The 21,959-nt window shown below is 42.3% G+C and overlaps 1 protein-coding gene across 1 annotated transcript; it reads left to right on the top strand.

The window, feature by feature from the left end:
• Positions 1-616: 616 nt before the first annotated feature.
• Positions 617-11,183, top strand: sox18 (SRY-box transcription factor 18). Its single transcript, XM_049580415.1, has 2 exons — positions 617-1,458; positions 4,114-11,183. The coding sequence occupies exons 1-2, from the start codon at positions 1,053-1,055 to the stop codon at positions 5,412-5,414; spliced, it is 1,707 nt and encodes a 568-aa protein (XP_049436372.1). The 5' UTR covers positions 617-1,052; the 3' UTR covers positions 5,415-11,183.
• Positions 11,184-21,959: the final 10,776 nt, after the last annotated feature.

Here is a 21,959-nt window from a genome sequence, read left to right as displayed (position 1 = left end):
ACACACACACACACACACACGCACTGTGCACCCACACTAACACATATAGAAACATATATGTCTGTGTATTCATGTTCTGTCTCTCATTTGTGTGCAAACTTAATTATAAATGTGTCGTCTCGGTCTCATTTTGATGTGTGTGTGTTAGAGAGTGTGTGTGTGCAGACATGTGTGTGAGTGTGTGTGAATGTGTGTGTGCTACAGTTTGCATGCGTGTGTGCCTTGAATGTGTATATTCGCGTGTGTGTGTGTGTGTGTGTGTGTGTGTGTGTGTGTGTGTGTGAGAAGCTCCATTCTCAGTTGGGCAGAAACAATGGAACCTCTCTGATTACATCTCCCTGTACAGGCGGACAGGGTGTGTGTGTGTGTGTGTGTGTGTGTGTGTGAAGCTTCGGGGGGGAGGAAAGGGTGGCGGTCACGGAGGAGGAAAGAGGGGGAGGCGATGCTTGGACCTGCCCCCCTCCCTCCTCTGCTCTGTCTCCCACACACACACTCGTCCCTTCCTCTCGCGCCCGCCTGGCGTCTCATTGGTTAAATCCCCGGCTATATATTTATGTGATTGGTCAGGGCGGGGTATATATACTCAGCGTGGGTCGGTTAAATCTGGCCACAAGTTTCAAAACTTTCAAACAGGGCAGACAGACAGAGAGACAGAGAGTCGGACGGCCCGTGTGACAGAGAGGAATCAAGCTTTGGACAAACCGCTGCACCACACACTCCAAACAAGAACTGTTGTCTTCTGAGAAAGAAAAAAAAAGAGTGAAGAAAAGAAAGAGGCAGAGTCATTGTGGATCATTTTCAGGGGGAATATCCTGCACCACATCTTGTTTGTTTTCTCTTTCTTTCTCGTCTTCCCCCTCCTCTCAGATCTCGATGCTTTGCTTTGGGATTTGTGCTCCAAATCCATCAGATTCCTCTCTTGATCTTTCTCTTTGTCATCTGAAACATTTTGAGCTACAAATTTTTTCCAGAACTTTGCAACCCAACAAAGTGAAACAGACGTTTGCAGAATTTCACTTGGACTAAAAGCTGAATCCAAGCCCGGTTCTGGAATGAATTTAACCGAGCCCAGCTTGTCTAGAGAGACTCTCCTGCATGCCAGCCGGATGTCCCTCGGGGGCCCCTGGGCATCCGGGACCCCGAGCCCTGCTTCTGATTCTGAAATGGGCTTCGAGCAGAACCTCTCCGGGGACTGCAGCTCTCCCGACGGCCTCGGAAGCGGGAGCATGAGGAGGACAGAGCCGAGGATTTCTCTGACGCCCAGTTCAGGGGGACAGAGTCCGGACCTGAGCCAGGCTGGAGGTGTGTCGGCGGGCACGGCCGATGGGAAGGCTGTGGGGGGCGAGCAGAGGATCCGCAGGCCCATGAACGCCTTCATGGTCTGGGCTAAAGATGAGAGGAAGCGACTGGCCGTGCAGAACCCCGACCTGCACAACGCTGTGCTCAGCAAGATGCTCGGTAAGACTGGGAACAAAATCTGATCAGGAAAAAAACTGTATGCAGGGCATCAAAACTTTCCAGTGAACCAGACTGGTGAATCCAATTAGAAAGTTTATCACTAAGGAGAGTTGTGAGAATCACCAGACCTTGGTTATTTTACTTCTTTGCATTCATTTTAATTTTTCTGAAGTGTGAAATCTGTCACATCTGAACCAAACCTCCCAAAAGCATCTTAAGGCTCGGATGACCTTTGCCCCAGAAGATCATTTGAGTCTTAACATTTTTGTGAAGCAGAGTCCTGAACAGTTTAAACCAACGTATCAACAAAGTTTTATAAAGCTCAGGTTTGAGTCAATATTTGTATAATATTATTTTCCTCTGACCAGTATTTATAGCTCAGAGTCACAGACCCCACCCATCTGAGTCACTGTATTCCCAGTAGTGCTAATAGTACTAACATAAACCATGAGGAGCATCATATTAGAGTATGTCCGACATAAATATACATATTTATATGACTGCACAATGAGCACATTACCCTCACAAACTGCATCATTTTAACAAAGTGATACTAATTTGGTCCCATAATATTTATACGTACAGTTTGTACTCTTGTTTTTGTTTGCTGTTTTATACACACACACACAGTTTGTTCATGAATTCAACCATTATATAAATATACAGATTTAATAAAATAGTCAGTCTGTTCACTGAGTTGCCAGGTTTGAGCGGGCTTTAAGTGTTAACAGCTTCACTCTCAACGGCTGAAGCAGTAAATTGACATCTGTGATAAATCACGATTGGCTGAGGAGCAAATGTTAACGACCTTATCTAAAATATCTTGCAGTGAGATAATTACAATATGTCGTGCCTAGATGTGCACATTAAATTAATGAAGTTGGTCTTCTGAGCATCAAACAGTCAACTGAGAGGTGTACAAAATGTCCATAGAAACTTCTCAAACCGCTCCTCCAGCATAAATAAACGTGTCCACAGTCCATCATGTGCTCGTTATGTTTCAAACTCCATAGTTTGGTCGATCCGCTGCAACCAAAATGAATCCAAAATGACCACGCTGTTCTCCTGCACTGAGCAAACTGAAAACTTTTAACGACCACCTTTCAACAGGGGATTTGATCAAAAAGATTTTGGGTGACGTGTTTATTTACTCTTATATAATCCTTTATTCAAACAGGTCTCACTGAAAATAAATCGAAGAGGGGCTGACTGCATCAGACGGGGCACTTTGATAATTCAGCGATGATTCTGTGATACAGGACTGATGCAAACTGAGTCGTTAACTATTTTAACGCCATTTTAATTTGTCTAAATATGGAGCTTGTTTGAGTCTCATGTGTACAAGTCAGTTAGGTTGAATCATTTTCAATTTTCAGCTCAGCAGGTGACAACCACTAAAGTCAAACTTGTGCCATAATCCTAAAATTCTTCATGTTAACACAAATTAAAGCAGATTTTTACTGGCTTCTTTTTCCTCTTACTCTAGACAGCAACAGGCTCTTTTTAATATTACCCTGTCTCATATTCACGCTTGGAGCTTCTCAGTGCAGTCAAAGTCTGCTGAGCTCTGCAGCCTGAGACTTTCAGAGTCACCATAAAGTTTCTGAGAGGAAGCATGCGTCTCAAATCTCTTGTCTACAACTTAAGACAAACTGGGAATGCAGCACTAAATGCAGTGTATAAATACACCACATGGATGGAAATGATTCACTGCAATTCATGTTTGAGTGGATTTTAGTCCAGATGACATCATGAACTCTCACAAACCTGCGTGAAACTTCGTACAGGCTGTAAATGCTGATGTATTTGTAAGTGTTTGAGTTTTTCCATCATCACTGTTTGATTAAATTAGACCTGACACACTTGCAGGGGGATAAGGAGGATGTTCTGGCATCCTGGAACTACAACAGGAGCTTAACAACAGATTCCCACAGGCTCTTGTTCCTCACCCATTAAATCAGAGTATGGCTTCTAAGTAGCCTCAGTGAACCTGAGTCGGACTCTTATATAACAGGAATGATTGATTTGTTTCTCTGAAACCACTTTTCATAATGTCTGATGTGATTTGTGGTGTTTGTAGTACAGTTGCTGTTTGGTTAAATGTTGCTTTGTATTTTTATATTTACGCAAAACAGTTGGCGTCCTGGGATGCAGAAGAAATTTCAGATTTTTTTCCGTCAATAACATGGTATAACTCAAAATCAAATCAAATTAAAAGGTAACACTGACATTACTGATACATACATTTAAGGAGTAATATTGTGGATGCCAGTAATAGCAACAACTGGTCAATTTATTTAGGTAATTTATTCCTCTTTTAAATTATTTCTGCACAAAAATATTTATATTTTACTGGCTCCAGCTCCTCTGATAATAATTTTTAGGTTTTTTTTAGAGAATAGTGAAAAGCATTTTTCAATATTTTATGATATTTCACAAGCTAAAATAATTGTCAGATTAGTCAATCATACAAAAAAAAAAATCATTAGTCGCAGCTGTCTAATAAAGAGGATGTTGGTCATGTCTTTGATTTAGATAGTTGTCGATGAAATTAATATCAACCCTTTTCTTGTCTACCTCCCTATGTCCTAACTTGTGACCAATAAAGATGAAAATAATGTTTCTCATTTTTTAAATTTTGTCTCTCTCTGTCAGGTCAGTCATGGAAGGCCCTTAGTGCCACAGACAAGCGACCATTTGTGGAGGAAGCAGAGCGTCTGCGTGTCCAGCACCTCCAGGATCACCCAAACTACAAATACAGGCCTCGCCGCAAGAAGACCACCAAAAAACTCAAGCGGGTCGAGCCGGGGCTTCTGCTCCACAGCTTAGCCCAGGGCGGGGCACCAGGCCTTGCATTAGGACACGGTGTCAACCCACTGGGTGCAGAAAGTGGAGGTTCTGCTTACGGACAGCTCGGTGGCCATCCCTCGCATCACCATCACTCCCACCACCTGCTGCACCCACTCGGGCACTTCAGGGACCTCCAGGCCCCGGGACACTCAGAGCTGGAGAGCTACGGCCTGCCCACTCCGGAGATGTCCCCTCTGGATGTTCTGGAAGATGGAGGTGGGGAATCTGTGTTTTTCCCCCAGCATGTGCAAGAGGAGGCGGGGATAGGGGGATGGAGTGGCTACCACCACCACCTCCACCATCATAACCAGCATTACAGCCATAATTACAACAACCACAGTCACCACAGCTCCTTAAATAGCGCAGCGACACACAGTCAGAGTTCAGGAATGAGTGTTGGTGCCAGTTTGAGTCCAGGTAGGAGCTCCAGAGTTGAGTCAAATATGAGCTCCAGGTTAAATCACACCTCTGGTCACCACATCGCTTTGAGGAGTCCTGTTAAGTGCCCACCACCTTTATCTGACTCCTCCTCCCCTGTCTCCTACACCCAGCCCTCCATCAGCCTCCCTGAGCCGATTAAATCCCACCAAACGCCGCATCAACCCACCGCTCCTGTCGGCTACTTCGGCCAAATGTATGGGAACAGTGCTCCAAATGCATACTACATGCCGTCTCACCTGGGCCAGCTCTCACCTCCTCCTGAGAGCTCTCCTTCTTCCTGCTCGTCCTCCTCCATCCCCACGTCAACCTTCCCTCCTCCTTTGCACTTAGACCCCTCCAATCCCGAGTCGTCCTGCCATCTGGGGTCTTCTTCTGCTGAGTTCTGGTCCGAAGTGGACAGGCATGAGTTCGACCAGTATGTGAATGTTGGAAGGAATCGAGAGGAGGCCTACGGACGTAGTGGGAGCTGTGGAGGTGGCTCCAAAGTCCTGAGTGGGCGCAGTAGCAATAGTGTAGGTAGCAGCATGAATAGCAGCATTCTTAACAGGGATGTCAGTAGCATTTTGAGCGGTGCTGGTGGGTGTGATGAAGGGAGCAGCCCTCTCATCTCTGCTCTCTCTGATGCCAGCAGTGCTGTCTATTACAGTGCCTGTATCACTGGATAAATACTCAAAGATCTCATCTCTCTTATGTACCTCCTTGCATACTGCACAGTTTGGTTTGGTTCATTTGATACATGTGAGGAAGTATGTTGGGAAGTTTAGTTTCGGCTCATATTCTTAATCAGTGCCATGCCTTGCTAATTCCTCACAGATTCTAAAATTAATACGTTTTTGTAAATGCTGAAAAGAAAAACGCAGATGAGTGTTTTCTTCAAATAAACTCTTGATGGAGCTGAAGGAGCCAAAACTTAATTTTTTAAAAATGTGCTAACTGGAAAAAAAAACTTAACTGGAAAAGAAAGCACTTTTATCAAATGAAATAAAACACAAATGCTAATGACTTAGTTTTGGATTATTAATTCATTCCTGAACATTATATGAAAAAGTTGGCTGCTAGCGAACCAGCTTTTCCTTGATGGCTGCGTGCCATGCGCCTGGTGTGTCTAGTTTAGACCAACCTCAGCTTGCAAGCATGAGTAGTTTATGGCCATAGGAATGAAGCTCATGGCACCTTTCTAGGCAGATTACTCGCAGAAGGGTTTTTTTGCTGAGCAACTTCAAACCCAGCTACTGTCAGTCATTTAGCTAACATAGAGGATTACATTCGCTAATGTTGTTGGCAAACTTAAAGGCACACTTCACCTGCAAAATGACTACTTGTATTTTAGTTGCTCTCTGCGTGTTTAATTGAAATTGTGAAGAAAACTTTGTTTTTTCTCGCAGGCCTCCACGGTGAACGGAGAATCCAAAAAAGACAAACATTCTTCATGAATAGAAGTGAATGGGGTCCACATTTAACAACAGCAAAACTATATCAAAACATCAGTTTACAAACAATTCGTACAGTATAATTCAAGTCTAATTTATCCAGTCGTATGCTCAGTGCCTCCTACGTACCTTAATGATATAACGATACAACAGAGAATACTTAAATCTACAAGAAGCGCACCCTGAGTGTGTGTGAGACTGTTTATACTGACAAATGTTCTTTAATTTGCATAGGTTTTAGATAAAATGCACGTGTTCAGGATGTACTGAGCATACAACTGGAAGAATGAGACTTGCTGTTGTTAAACATGGTCCCCATTTACTTCTGTCCATGAAGAATGTTTGCCTTTTTTGGATTCTTCGTTCACCGTAGAGGCCTGCAGGAAAAACAACGTTTCCTTCACGAATTCAAGGAATCACAAGATGAATACTTGATATACAAATGGTCATAATGTGGGCGATGTAGTCCTTTAAGGAGGGAAAAAAAAAACCTGATAATTTCTGTTGCATCACTCCAAGCTTGATGCTCTTTATCAAGTCTGTTGATCCAAATTGATTAGCACAGAAAAAACGCTTCCTCTCAGAGGTTGTAATATTTTGCCTTGGTAAATAGAATAAAGAAATAGGCCTGAGTGTGATGGACAGATAAACAGAAGGCAGCTGGAGAGCATGTTAAATTAACATTGTGTTTTTAACTTACTTATGAAGGGTGCTAGATCTGTGTTAGCATAACGCTAATAACAAGGAGTCTATATCGATATCTGGATATATTTATGACCTGAGGTTGCTCTGGTGGACGTAGAATTCAACAAGTGCTAATCTGAGTTGAAGTACCTGCTCCTGCCTGTTCCAGGGCTTTTGTTTCTCCAGTGACAGTACATGCTATTGGAAGATCATGCAAGCAAAAGGACTCCTTTAGTTGCACTGTGTTTACTCTGGTCATCAGAAAAATCCACAACTATGACAAACCTGAATTTCAAGATCGTCTAATTTCATTTTTGACATTTAATCTCAGGACCAGACAACTATTCATCTCCACTGAACTTCACGAAGTTTAGATTTATTCATCTCGTTTGATAAATGGCAGCACGGAGGACAATGTAGGAGACACTCGGGAGATGGACATAAAGAAAGAGACTGGATGGGAGAGACTTGATCCAGCCTCCACATATCTCACAGTGTTGTCGGGAAAGCCTTGGCCACCGACCCAGAACAGACCACTGATGTCTCCCACAAACTATCCGGATGTTTTACAAGCTGGGTAGGGTTTTTTTATTCTGTCCGTGATACATGCCGTTCCCTCTCTGTCTCAGTCCATGACAGGGCCTCACGTCAGACTCTATGCCAAAATCTGCAAGTCTTAAGTTGCTTTGCTTCCTGGCAAACACAGATATGTTGATGAATCAAAGATCATTCTTTTAACCAGTAAGCCTCTCTGGTATAACAAACATATCACTTGTTTAAACAAAATGTCTTTTTTTCCACGTTAAGAAGTGTAATTTTGTTCTACATGTAACAGAAGATTGGGCTCTACAAATGAAGTGCCTCTGGAACAAGTCTTGTGTGGTAGATCATAAAACAGCTTCATTTTATACTTTAAAGTGCATCCTGTCCAACGTCAAAGTTTGACCACTCTAATTACAAATTGTTCCGTCCTTAATTTCATTGAGACGTTTAAGGATAATAGTGAGTCTTGTGATTTTTTGGAAACCTTGTTTTGATGTAGCCTTTTACTGTATATATAGATGCTGTGCCTCTTGGCAGTATATGTGAAGGAGAAACTGCGACTATGAAATGTTCTCTTTGCACTGGGTTTAATGTCTTAGCTGTATAGAAGGAACACTACTTATTAAAATTCAAATGTCCATAATTTTAAATGTGTTTTTGTACAGAAAGGACTGTGCTTGTTTTGTTGTTTTATAGATTCTGTTTTATTGATGTCTTTTCTTAAGGGAATAATTTGACCTTGTAGGAAATGATTTGTTTTTTGTCTGAGAGTCAGATGAGAAGATTGATACCACTCGTGTGTCTGTGTGTTTGATACGGAGCAGAGTTGGGAGGCGATAAGGCGCAAAGAGTTAGCCTAGCTGTCTTCACAATGAAAAAGTCTACCTACTGGAACTTTTAATACATAGCCACTAAGTAACATGTTGTCTCTGGGTTGTTTAAAGGGATAGTTTGGATCTTTTGATGTGGGGTTGTATGAGGAACTTATCCATAGTCAGTTTATCATGTCTCACTCTCAACTTTTCAAATACCGCCATTTTGTCAGTGGACCTTAATGGCTGGGCTCCATCCGGCACGTCAGCGGCGTGACACGTCTGCAGCATGAGTCCTGTAGCAGCTCGCCCTCCTGTTAATCAATTACAGCGGCTCCACCAGCAACAGGAGTGGCACGACAACCCCTGTCTGTCGCTCTTCTATTTTTGTCGCACTACGCTCCCCTACGCGACCCTCCAGTAGATAAAAACTACATGAAATAGTGTGCTAAACGAGCACAATGTGTTTTTAAATGAATAAACCATTATCAGAGGTGATATGTGATGATTCTTTTTTTCATGCATGTGCCCATGTTTATCCGTGACATTGTGTAAATGTCCGTGGCGGACATTTGAAAGCGAGTAGATGACAAACAGTACAGTAAACTTGCAGATAACTCAAATATGTAATAACTTAGGTGGAAAATGCTTTAACATTTCATGCAGCCTACATGCAGCCTCTCGGCTCGGCAAACGGTAAACAACCCCGCTGGCTTCTCTACGTGTCGCTTCCGTACAGTCAGTGGAGCCCAAATGAATACGCCGCGACGCTACGCTGACGTGACGCTTACGTTTACAGCCGGTGGAGCCCGGCCGTTACGGCAGACACTGTCCACACAGTTTAAAATATTCAAAATTATTCTTGTGTTTGTCAATGTTGTCGAGCCAGTTTAATGGCTCCGCTCAGAGTGGACCCTCGACCCACCAGTTGGGAACCACTGCTCTACAACTACCGCAGCATAAGGAGCAGAGAAAACTTCAGCGAACCCGGTGTTCATTTCCCGTGTGAAACCAAAAGTCAGTCAAGTTATCTTAATGCTAACATAGTGTGCTAGTATGTTTAGCATGCTACGCTAGTGATGTATCACATGACAATTGCTACATTACATCAATAACAAGCATACTCGTTTAAGCCAAACCAAGATTTTTTTTCTTTTGTTGCCTTAACTTAAGGACGTTAACCTAAAAATAAACTGTTTTACCTACACTGTAAGTTTACTTTGAAAAAGACTGTGTACATTTAACAAGCCAACACATTCTCACTCCGACCTCGTCACATATCGACGTTTGGTTGGTCATGGACCTTCCGCGTCCACATACGACGTGCAAAGTGTTGGTTGTTGACGTTCTGGGACGCTGTTTCAAATTCTGCCTGTTACATGCATCATTTTCTTTCAAAATACACTTTTGTTTTCACAGGAAATTTAACATTTACATACAGTCTCTTTCAAAATAAAAGCACTACGCTGGTACAACACCAAGAATTTACTTTTTTTTTTTTCTTTCCACAGCAAACGCACATGGTTGGGTTTAGGAAAAAAAACAACAGGGTTTGGCTTTATAATCTTATTGGGCGAGAATGCCAGTAGAAAGTCAGTGTTTGCTGGACCCATCCCCCGCCCTTCCTGCCTGCTCTTAACTTTCGTTCTTGTCCTGCGGCGTCACCCCCTGACGCTGCTGTTAAACTATAACGGCGACCGGCTGCATATCACTCCAATGTTAAAGCATGGATTTTTTTGTCAGTGTCTGATGCTGCTAGTCAAAAACAGTAATTTAACATCGCTGAACACAGGAGCTACTGGTCTACCGCTGCCTTGATCAGTGAGTTTGTGTTATTGTGTGACTTTAAAAAGGTTTGTTCGGATTGCTGACCGCCATCTACTGTAGGTAAAACACTGCCTGTGAATAAGTACCTCATGTAACCCCACTTTAACAGATCCAAACTATCCCTTTAATCTGAACACGAGCAGAAACGTTAAAGCGATCATTTGTGGTTTTCGGGGGAGTGGTGCTGTGCAATTACTGCTCCTGCGTAACTCTTCGTAAAACCACAGACTGTTGATTGTACCCTCTAATTTATAAAAGGCGTTAATTAGGCGAGCTGTGCCCTCTTGCTCGTTGTCTTTGAAGTTAAGCTAACTGCCTCCCGACACCAGCTCGTTATTGATCTCACACACATGACAACCATAATGATGTCCACGTTATCAGGAAGAAAGTGTATTTCCCCAAATGTTGAACTATTTCTTTGAAGATGATTTGAACACAAAAGCATCGGAGCAGTGACTGGACTTTTGTGTGCTCTGTGTGTGTGTGTGTGTACGGAAATCTATAATTGTAAAGATCTCTTGTAGATCTCTTGTTAAACTTCGCTCCACCAGTGACACCAGCAAACCAGAAACTCTCCCTCCCACACCGATGTTATTGAGCTGGAAATTAAAATGAAAATCTGTGGTTTTGTTTTGTGCTGAGAAAAATGAAAAATCAACAGTTGTAGCCACTGTCGAGGTCTCTCTGTATGTGTTTATGTAGCATCTACTCTGTAATATTTATGTATACAGTGGGAGCAAAAAAAAAAAAAACAGAAGTCACTCTTCAAGAATTTATCCCGCATCTGTTCTGCATTAGTCCTACAGACAATACTTTTTTGGGGGCATGAAACAGTAGAAGAAAATCGTGTATCTTGTACAGTGAAACCAGTTATATTTACCACACCGTTCCTTGTGGCCACCATTGGTTGAAAACAGAGCAACAGTAGATTTTTCCAAACATTTCCTCTAGAGGACGGAGCCGCAGAGAAGCAGCAGTTCAAGCAAAGTATTAAAAAAAAATACTTCTACATCTGCATTTGACATTCTTTTCTGTTGACACCGAACAGAGTCTTGTTTCCATTTTAATTTACTGTGACACACAAAGAACATCAGAGAGACAGGCGTTTTTCCCTTTTTTTTTTTTTTTTTTTTTTGTTGGAGTCGTGCAATAACTCTGGGGCTTTTGGTAATAATTATCTGGAGAAAAAAAAAAAGAAACACCCAAGATTTTGGGATTAAAACAAAGGCCGTTTTCTCAGCAGTCATATAACGACAAATTAAAACCAGGATTTTCCCAGAAGTGTCACTGTGATGCTTCTAAATCTGTCTGACAGGGATCATTTTTATATTTTCTGTAGAAAATGGTTTTGTTTGTGTTTATATTTGAAAAATGTGGGTTGGCTGTAAGTGGATCTGTTCTGTTTTATGAAATATTGTTACAAAATAAACACGTCTAAGGTTTCACTTTGGTTTGTGAGTCTCTGGGGCGCAGAGCTCGGCTGGATTAAACAAAAACATCTTCAGATCAACACAACAGAAACATCTCATACAATTTTGTCTGATGAAAACAAAAACATGTGGAGTATGCAGTGAGTTATTTAATGTGTGGATTTGTGGCACACATTGTCCGAACACTTGGGATTTAATCTATCTTGACTTTCTGTCGGACTGTCCTGATCAGGAATTAAAGGTTTCTTAGTTACTTTTGAGACAGATGATGTTTTTTAAAAAGGTTTGATTGGAAAAGAAAATGAGCTAAAAATTGACACAGTAGTAGTCTTGGTATGTGTAAAGACCTTAAAGACCGTAAGTACTAATAGCGTAGGCAACTGGACTTGCTTGCATTTCTTGAAGACGTTTCACCTCTCATCCAAGAAGCTTCTTCAGTTCTAAAAACGATTACCATGACCTGGATGACTGAGAATCTTCACCGACAAGTTGACCCTTTGCACCATGCAGGTGTTAAACTACTTCCTGTTTACATCCATGGCTCCTTCCTGTAACACTTAGGGTGCTTTCACACCTGCCTTGTTTGGTTCAGTTCAATCAAACTCAAGTTCGTTTGGGCAGGTGTGGACAAAGCAGCTGCATTCAGGTGCGCACCAAAACCAACTGGATGATATTTTCATTTTCAGTTGACACAAAAGCTGTGGGAGCAGGCTGCTCGGAGCATTTTGTACGTGTACAGGCTTGTTCTTCTTATTAACGCTTGTCACCATTTTTACGTGGCCGCTTTTTGTGGCTGTGCAAAGTAAGAGAGATGGCGCTAATTATTTCCAGGAAGTTGCAATATGTAACTAGATTATTTCACAATAAATTAAATTATTATCATCTTAGGCTGCTGTCAGCCCTAGAGTGGTCTCCTTTGGTCTGAATCAGGGACTCATGTTGTTCCAAAGTTGTATAATTGCCTAGAGTTGGTTTGTGTTCTCACGGCAGCATTTACAAGAGGACCAGATCAAATGCCTTGTGTGAGAAAGCTGCTCTTGATTGGTCAGAATTTCCATGTGGGAAAAATCCAGGAAGTAAAGCAAACGTTGAAGAAGAGTACACTTGCAAGATAAATGTGACACTTTCTAATGTCACAATGGAGGGACAACTACGCAGGTTGATTTTAGCGCTGCTCATCGTGGACTATATTGCTGTCATTGTTCATTTTAGTCAAAGCATACAGTTTGAAAACGAGGCAAACGCAGCTCCAACTAGAAAACAATGTTTTGATGCATTGGATGTGCTGAATGTGCATATTAAGGCAGTACAGGAGGAGGTGCACATTAATAATCCTCCAGGACTGTAACATGCTCATGTTTAACCCAAACAATGTGTCATGTGACTGCAGTTGCTTCACATCCAGGTCAGAACACGTTCTCACCACAAACCAACCGCACCAGAGTTCGTTTGTAACCGGACTGAGACCACCTCTTCAAGAAGGTCTCGGTCCGGTTGTTTTGGTGCACACCTGAGTGTGATTGCTGTGTTCACACCTGCCCAAACGAACCGCACTGAGGCAAACAAACTTGAGTTTGATTGATCGGAACCAAACAGGGCAGGTGTGAAAGCACCTTTACAGGCTTTTACTGTGATATTAAACAAAAGTCGGAATGTTGTTTTGAAAGTCATGCAGGTACATACAGTCATTTTACAGAAGCAGTGTTACTGTGAGATTACAGCAAAGTGCAGTAATTCTGTGGGAGCATACTGCTAAATCACAGTAATCAAATGTACGTAAACTGTGAAGTTACAGTTAGATTCAGTTATTTACAAGAACATACTGTTATATCAGTCATGTGATGGGTTTTAACTGTGAGGTTACAGTTAATTTTAGGGTGCATACTGCTAAATCACAGTAATATGCAGACATAACTACTGTGAGATCAGTGTAACTGTCGTTTCACAAGTATTTACTGTAAAAATAATAATTTACTATGAAAGTAATGCAACTAGTAGCCAGTAATTTACTGCTTTACTGCTTTTACAGCTGTATTTCTCAGTGTCCACTGTGAAGCTGATGATCTCAGTTCTCATGTCTCCTGGTCTTTGGACAGATATGAAGTAGCTGAGAAAAAGGAGGGGTGGGAGAAGGAGGAGAAGAGGAGAAAACAGGGAGACAGGAAGACAATCACCTCAGTGTTTGTGCGGTGCCGTAATCCTCTGTGATCTGCTCTGATTCTGTCCTCTCCGGGTTCAGATCCGATGCTAAATGAGTTTGGCTCGGCGGGACAGTTTCCCCCCGAACAAACCACTGACGGTCTCAAAAGAAAACATTTGGAACAAGGAAAAACTGTTCTCTCATTCTCTCGTCTCTGACAGTCTCTTTTTTGTGTCAGTTTTCGGTCTTGTTTTATTCCCTCTCAGCCCCCCCAGCCACTGTAATTTTCTCTTCGACTTTTCTTCTCTTTCCCACGAGTTTGATTCCTGACTTTTGTTTTGCTCTGTCTTTGTCCACCTTTCTATTTGTCGTCCCGTTTTCCTTCCTTTGTGTCCTTTCATCTCACCTTTTTCCCTTTTCTCCCCATTACTCCATTACTTTTCTATGGCAGCAGTCACTTAAGAAAAAAATTAAAGCGATTATTATCTCTTTAATTAAGAAAAATGTGAATTAACAAGATTATTATCTCCCTGTCTGTTCAGTTTTCATCATTTTGGCTCATCTTTTCATCAGATTTAGTCTCCCTTTCATTCCTTCTCTCCCAATCCTCCTCCTTTTCACCCGATTTATCTTTGTCTGTCTTATCTCTTCCCAACCTCTGTCTCATTTTCCCCTTATCCGAGCTGTTTATCTCTCTTTCTGCCAAACTGTCTTCATTTTCCACCATTAACATGTGTATCTTTCCATCCTTCTCCTTCCTTTTTTCTGCTCTCCCTCCACCTTGCCTCTTTTTAACATTTTTTTTCCACCACATTTTGCTCTGTTTCACCCCATTTACCCCGTTCTCACCTCAGCCCCACACTCACTCTCACACACTCCTTCTCCGCGTCCTTTTGTCTGACTTGCAGCTTTTTTTATTAACATTTCCATAAGATTCAATTATCTTTTGGTTAGAGAACAGAAGGCTGTACATGGAACTGGGTCGTAAAAACCAGACTGGGGATTGTGTGCGGTGTGGAGAGTGTGTGTGTTTTCCTACACCGGGTCATTTACTGTATTCAGCGTGTGTGTGTATTGGTGTGAGGGTTTTTAACAGTGTGTGTCTTGCTGAGGTAACTGACAGGAATGCGAGCAACGAGGAGGAAACTCCTGTGGAAGTTTGGGATGTTCGGAAAGGGTGTGTGCACCTCTGTATGTGTGTGTGTGTGTGTGTGCAGAAAGGGAGAGAGGAAGAGGTGTATATTTTTGTGGGAACACCTCACCCCGCTGCATGTTACCCTGACTGGAAAAGATAACACAAGGCTGGATTCCCCTTCTCCCAGCTGGAAATTAACACACGTGATCTTCCAGGGTGTGTACATGGTGTGTGCGTGTGTGTGTGTGTGTGAGTGTGTGTGTGTGTAAAACTCCAGCAATTTCTGTGTTTCTGTTTGCAAACAGACATGAACTTTCACATCAGTCTCTGCAGGTTTCGTGCAGCCCAATGAACAATGTTTGGTCTCTACAATGTTGCCGTGTGGTTATAAGAACCCTTTTAATTGTTCCCATAATGCATCCTGAAGGTTTTTGTTCTTAAAGTGACAATCTATAAAACTTTTTCTACACGACCTTTGTGAAGAGAGTCTGTAAAGGTATAATAGAAAAGAGACCATCCTGATGACGTGAGCTCAACATTCTCTATCAGTCTGGACTCGATGCCGCCCCGAACTGAACCAAAATCCAGTCCGAAGAACAGCAACAATGTCTTTTCCTCAGAGTAACTCTGCAAGTGCATCCTCTTGTTCTTGTCTAATTGTTGTTATTGACTCTATTTCTGCAGTAGCTTCACTTATTGTTGGGTGTCTACTAACAGTAGAGTTGGTGCTTGTTAGTTCAGGAGCTGTCTTGACAATATGGAGCGGCTGCAACTCAGGAGGCAGAGTGGCTCGTCCACCAATCAGAAGATCAGCAGTTTGATCTCCAGCTCCACCAGGCCACATGCCAAAGTATCCTTGGACAAGATGCAGAACCCCAAACTGCTCCTGGTGGCTGTTCAATCAGTGTGTGAGTGCATGGTGTGTGGTAGCCCAGACAGAAGTGTGTGAATGTGTGAATGTGACTTGTAGTGTAAAAGTTCTTTGAGTGGTCAGAAGACTAGAGAGGTGCTATACAGGTGCAGTCCATTTCCTGTTCTGCAAGCTACTGCCTGTATTTTACGTCATCAGCTACAATGCAGTCCCTGATTGTTTGCTTGCATTGTCAACTATGGTGTGGATCTGTGATTGGCACCAATTGGATTTTGTGTTTGGGGTAGCAGTGGGTCCAGACCAGTGGCGGCTGCTGGTCTTTCAAACAGGGGAAGCTCACTTTAAGTTTACATCATAACATCTGTCATATTGTAGCGAGGCAGTAACTTATGAAAGGAACATTTAGTTGAAGCCGTTTTTCAACCACACTCATGCCATAGAACCACAGCAACACACACCTCACAGATTTTCAGATGGGTTTAAACACCTGAACTGTGCTGTACAAACGGTGAAAATGAGCTATATGGCTTATGGAAATAAGGAACTCCGGACGGCACTCTGTCAGAAGACTCCACTCGCAAATATCCACATGGGACTGAGCTCGAAATGCAACGATGCTGGTGTGTATTTCCAAAGTGCTGTCAATCACAATGGGGTTCAGCCTTTTAGCCTCCCTGGAAGTGACGATTTTGTCGCATTTATCCAATGAGTGTCTCGCTTTGCTGCATGAAAGAAACCTGCTCAGCGCTGTCTTAGTCTCTATATACAGTACTGTAGGCTAACCCTGGAGATCTTGCCTCCGGAAGAAGAGCGCAAGAGCCCTGGTTTCCGGTTGTTGGCTGTTTGTAGTCCGCGTGATATTGACCAATCACGTTTGAGCCGGCTGCAGTTGTTGCCAGGTTAACCCTATGGGCCCGAATGACGCATAATAGTGTGTCCAAATTCACATCTGTTCTTCTCTGTGGATTTTCTCCACGACCATGCGTCAAACAGCAGAATCATATCTTTCCGACAAGACCAAGCACTTGTCAGTAGTCCAATGTTTTCACAGTGAAAAAAAATGATAAAGTTACACTAAAATGATGTATAACAGAGCTTTCATACAGCTTTGCACACACATTACTCTTGGATGGATTACTCGCAAATGCAGGGTCGCACAGAAATGCCACGCATATCACATGAAAGTGCAGGAGCAGAGCTTTCCAGTGATGTCACACACATCATTGTGCTGTCATCCCATCACGCTATAAATCCAGATTAATTGTCTACAAAATAAAAACCTGACGAATTTCTTTACAGCCCATTATACAGATCTTGTTATCAGTCACTTCATATAGTGAGGAATATCGTATCTTACCACGTCTTAGGCTTGTGTGTGTTTCTCCCTGTCTATCCACGTTTGTAGTCCGGCTTTCAAGATGCAAATATCTCCATATTGTCCAGTTGACACTCCATCAAACTTTGTATGACAAGACCAGCCACTTCACCTTTGTGCACCCAGACAACTGTAGCCTAATTATGCATGCTGACAGGGCCGTAGTCACCATATACATTGAGTGGGAAAATGTGTCCCCCCCAATGCCCAAAATGCCCCCCAGTATTTAACTGAAACTGAGAAACAACAACAAACTTTGTTTACTGCAAACAAAGTGGCAAATATTATCTTGGAAGACATCACTGCACTTGGTTGACTATTTTTCTATGATCTTAGATGTAAATATTGCATGTTTCTTTCAGATAAAACACGTTTTTCACTTGTGAATGAGTCAGTGGAATTTCTTGCAATAATGAAAAAATACTGGCAATCATGTCCGCCTGGCACAAACCACATGTTTTGGACAGCTGTGAAATGACAGAATGTCCCAGCATCATGGTTCTTATATTGCCAGATTCCAGAGAGTCTCCCCTCTTCATATATGGCAGAATATGTCAACTTCCAACTTGCTATGGTGAGATACATGTAAAAATGTAAGAATTTATTCACACGGATTTGTTTTATTCATTGATATAAAAAATAATATAAAATACAGGCACATAGGAGGACATGGAATGATGGCAAATCTGGATAGCCCACATTGTCCTGAAAAAAGCAAGATATAGCATGTGTATGTAGCCTTTATAAAGACTGTGATATGAGCTTAAAAGTAAAGGCAGTAAAAATACCACAAAAACGCCTAGGGCCCATAGGGTTAAACGCTCCGTACGGTGAACTAACGAGGCAGAACATAATTGGCGTCACTGCAAACTCTGAATCCATCGCAATGGTTCAGCTCTGCGTCCACCATGCTGACATGAGAATGTATGACAGGGAGGTCATAAACAGCTGATGTTTGAACATCATAGTCATGATGTTAAACGCATCCTAACGCATGTTTAATGCAATGTAAATTCTTATTTTAAACTGCCACTGTGTAAAATGGGTTGAAAACCGTTGAAAACAGTGACATCAGTGGTCAAATTCTAGATTGCAGGGCTCACTCGCTCACCCCTCCCGTCGGATAAATGACGGTGGCCTCATAGGGACAAAAAGCCTTGCGCAGACATGAGTTTTTCAGGAGTAGGTCTATCTAGTGACGAAGTGAATGTTTATTTAGAAATCTAAACCATGTTACGATATTGTAATGAATCCCTCACGAGCAGGAGACCAGAGGAGCGTTCGGGAAAAAGGCCCGTTTATTTGAGCGCTCCAGAAACTCTGGTAACACTCCAGGGGGTAAAAGACTCCGTCCCAAACTCTGACTCTTCTAGCGTAACACACACTTCATACACACATACTCGTTTACAATACCTAATGGGCACCCCCTCCCCTCTCTGCTCCACCAATCTCCAGCCCGCACACTGACTGACAGCGTAGCCTGTAAACAGAGCTCAGCTGTTTATTTAGCCTAGCACTATCTCCGGACTATAGTAGCTGCAATGGACGACTTTGAACGCGATTTTGAAGAGTTTCTTGTAGCGGACACAAACCCAGAGCCATACCTGTTTGAGCCGGAGTACACAGATGAGAGCCGGAGTACACTGAGCGGGTGAGAAGAGAGGCTGAATCCTCCGCTCCCATTTTGCTGCACAGAATGGGATTCTTTGCTACTGCTACCATCGCTGGGGAGATATATCATCAGGAGGAAAAGCGCCGCAGAGAGTGCATCACAAGGAGTGAAGTGTCTTCTTTTCCTCGCACATGACGGTTCGGGTTCATTCTCTCCTGTTGCGTGGTAAGTGTGGTCCATTCGCAAACTTTATAACTAAAAAACTTTTCACTACTCTCTATCGACGAACTACTAACACTCTCTGCTGTTTCCTCGTCCTTCTTCCTTCCTCCTGCTGTCTTCATTGGTTCATTTATACACGCAAAACACGTTCTCTGGCTGGCTGGATTGTCCGCTCGGGCTGCCGTACATACATGGCGGCGCAAGATGGCGACCTCTCTAAAGCAAGTCCCTTGCTATATACATATATATATATATATATATATATATATATATATATATATATATAAAAGCATAATTATAAGGCTAAAACCAAACAAATTTTATTTTATAGCGATTATACACTTATATAAACATATTAATGGGTAGAATCAGATTCACATTCAGATTTGACAGTAAACCATGCCAAATATTACACACTGGCCCTTTAATGTAAATTCAATAGTGCATGTTTGACCATTTCTTCTATGAAATTTTAGGGAGAGAGCAATCGCCCCTGGTCCAGACTGAAGAGCATGTTGTGCTCACGTCATCAGGATGGTCTTACCAAGTGAAAACAGAGATGAGAGGAAAGAAAAAAATAAAGAAGAGGAGTTTGAGGAAAGAAGTAGCAAGGAGAGAGGCCTGTAAAGATGGACAAGTATTAGTAAAAAATACAAAAAGATAAACATTTTAATTTTTTTTCTTCGCCTGTTTGTGGCGCCCCCTATGGATGACAGCACCCTTAGCATTCGCCTGCACTGCCTATGCCACAGGCCGACGCTGTGTGCATGTCTGATGCATTTTTTTTTATTGTGTTTAATCAAATTACCACATAACGTGGGATCTGGCAGTTAAGTTATCTTAACACTGAAAAACTTGCTGCACAGAGTTGGAGGAACGGTGGGTTAAAACCAGCCCAGTATCTCATTAATGCCCTGGAGCCCCCTGCAAAGTGAATCCACCCGCATTCGTATCTCCTCAGAGAAACAGCTCATCATCTGTGATTTCTTCGTTACTGTGTTCACAGTGTGAATGAATGGTGAGGGAGCGAGAGGCAGACATTAAAGATACATATGGAGATAGACACCGAGGAAAAAAGGAGGACTCCAGAGAGAAATACGGGGAGAGGCAGAGAGAATGGAATTTGTACATCCATGTGTTCGAAAGAGAGCGACTGATTAAGAGAGAGACTATGAAAGAGAGTTCAAGGGAGAGAAAGAGAGGGATTTTCCCGTCTCTTTCTGTCTCTGTGGTGTTTTATTGGCCACATGTGGTTAGGATGTCAGATCAGTCACCACAGCTACACACTGACTCACTAACTGCGTGTGTGTGTGTGTGTGTGTGTGTGTGTGTATGTGTGTGTGCATGTGCGTGTGTGTGTGTGTGTGTGTGTCTGCGGTCTTCCATGTGTGTGTGATTTCACAGACTCTGATGTGAGCTGACGGCTGGTTTACACTGTAAATGTGTTTGTTTGTTAGTTTGTGTAACTTGCAACTTTGTTATGAATGCTGCACTGTAATGTTCCTGCATTAACGTTTGTGTATGTGTGTGTGTGTGTGTGTGTGTGTCATTATACCATAAATTTGTATGTGTGTGTGTAAGTGACCAAAACTTTCTATTTTATGTCCATGTGCTTTTGAATTTCCACTCAGACTCTGACCACTGAACATTAAATAATGCTCCGTGTGTGTGTGTGTGTGTGTGTGTGTGTGTGTGTGTGTGTAACATATTAAATAGGAATTGATGACAGATACAGTCGAGACTCGCAGTCTTGCCTCAGTGTTTTGTGTGCAGATGTGTGACTTTGGTCTGCGACTGTGTTTTACACTTTCTTTTTTCTCTTTAAATCTGTTTACATCTGGCGGTAAGACAAACATATCTACTGTATCCATCCGACCATGTGTTTATCAGCAAGATGTGACAGGTTGATTTAAGTATATTAATGATCATAGCTGAAACTGTAGCTAGATGACATCATATGGTAATCTTCATATTAATATAAAACAGAGGATCATTTGATTGCAGAGCCGTGAGTCGTCCAGCTGCTGCATGTGACTTCATCATGGAGGAATCGTATGTTACTACTGCATCGTATGTTACTACTGCAGCTTCTCATGGACATGGTGGGTCCACTGGTGTCACTTTCTTTAGTAATAGACCCTTTACAGTTAGTGAACAGTGTGATGTTTTTTGGTGGGCAGGGCTTAGCTGGAGGCAAAACAAGTCTCCACAGACATTAGGTAACTCTAGTGAGCGAGTTCTGTCGGCTTGTTGAAAAAGTAAACACTGACCAGCGGGACCAGACTGGCTGACCCGTATACTCTCACTCAGTGGATGGATGATGTCACAGGAAGCCAATCTTAAAGTTCATTCTCACCGTGTGATGCGGAAATGTGGGACGGATTTGCGGAATATTCCCGCAACCTTTCTCCCATACTGTCCTGCCTGACTGGATTTCGGACTCTACCAGGTTTGTGCGACGTCACTATAAACAAACAATTTCATTGGCCCAGCTGTGTAGTTCCGCCGTAAATTCCACGGGGGTCAAAGTCTGGGCGGAAACTTTTTTTTACCGCACAAAATTTCCACCCCGGTGTGCAAACTTCCATAAGAACCCATGAAATCAGCTTTTATATTTTTCCGCGAGAATAATCCGCGTGGATTTTCGCCCTCAATGAGAATGGACTTTTACAAAGGAGGACGACACTTGAACGGTTTCCTCCAGTTTGTTTCACTATCAAAGCTAACGTTAGCTAATGTTCTAAGACGTTACTGAGAAATCCAGTATTCCTCTTAATCCCTCCCCAGTTTCTGATGAGGTGGACATGATAACCCTTAATACACATAACCTTATTCATCCCTACAGCAGGAAATACTTTTTCCCTAACCTGATTATTATTATCATCATTATTTACAATTTACTGGTGACTTTAGAAAAAGCTTCATTTAGAACTGGAACATTTATTGTGGGGAAGCTGGTGTAAAACTGCTCCTGTATGCTGTAAACTACTTTATCAGAGTTTAAGCTAACGTTAGCAGCTCTGTTCTGCTCTTTATTGGATTTGGAGAAGTAAATCCAAGATTACTTCTCATTTATTTGTTCTCCTTCTCAAAACCAAGCGAAAAAGTCTGTTTAAAAATACACCAAAT

The sequence above is a fragment of the Epinephelus fuscoguttatus genome, linkage group LG7, assembly GCF_011397635.1.
Source record: "Epinephelus fuscoguttatus linkage group LG7, E.fuscoguttatus.final_Chr_v1".
NCBI lineage: Eukaryota > Metazoa > Chordata > Actinopteri > Perciformes > Serranidae > Epinephelus > Epinephelus fuscoguttatus.
Note: the sequence above shows the minus strand (reverse complement) of the source record. Positions and strands in the feature narration are given on the sequence as shown.

Coding starts and splice junctions, on each gene's coding strand:
- sox18 (XM_049580415.1), top strand. CDS start 1,053: ATGAATTTAACCGAGCCCAGCTTGTCTAGAGAGACTCTCCTGCATGCC. Junction 1,459..4,113: donor TGTGCTCAGCAAGATGCTCG/GTAAGACTGGGA, acceptor TCTCTCTGTCAG/GTCAGTCATGGAAGGCCCTT.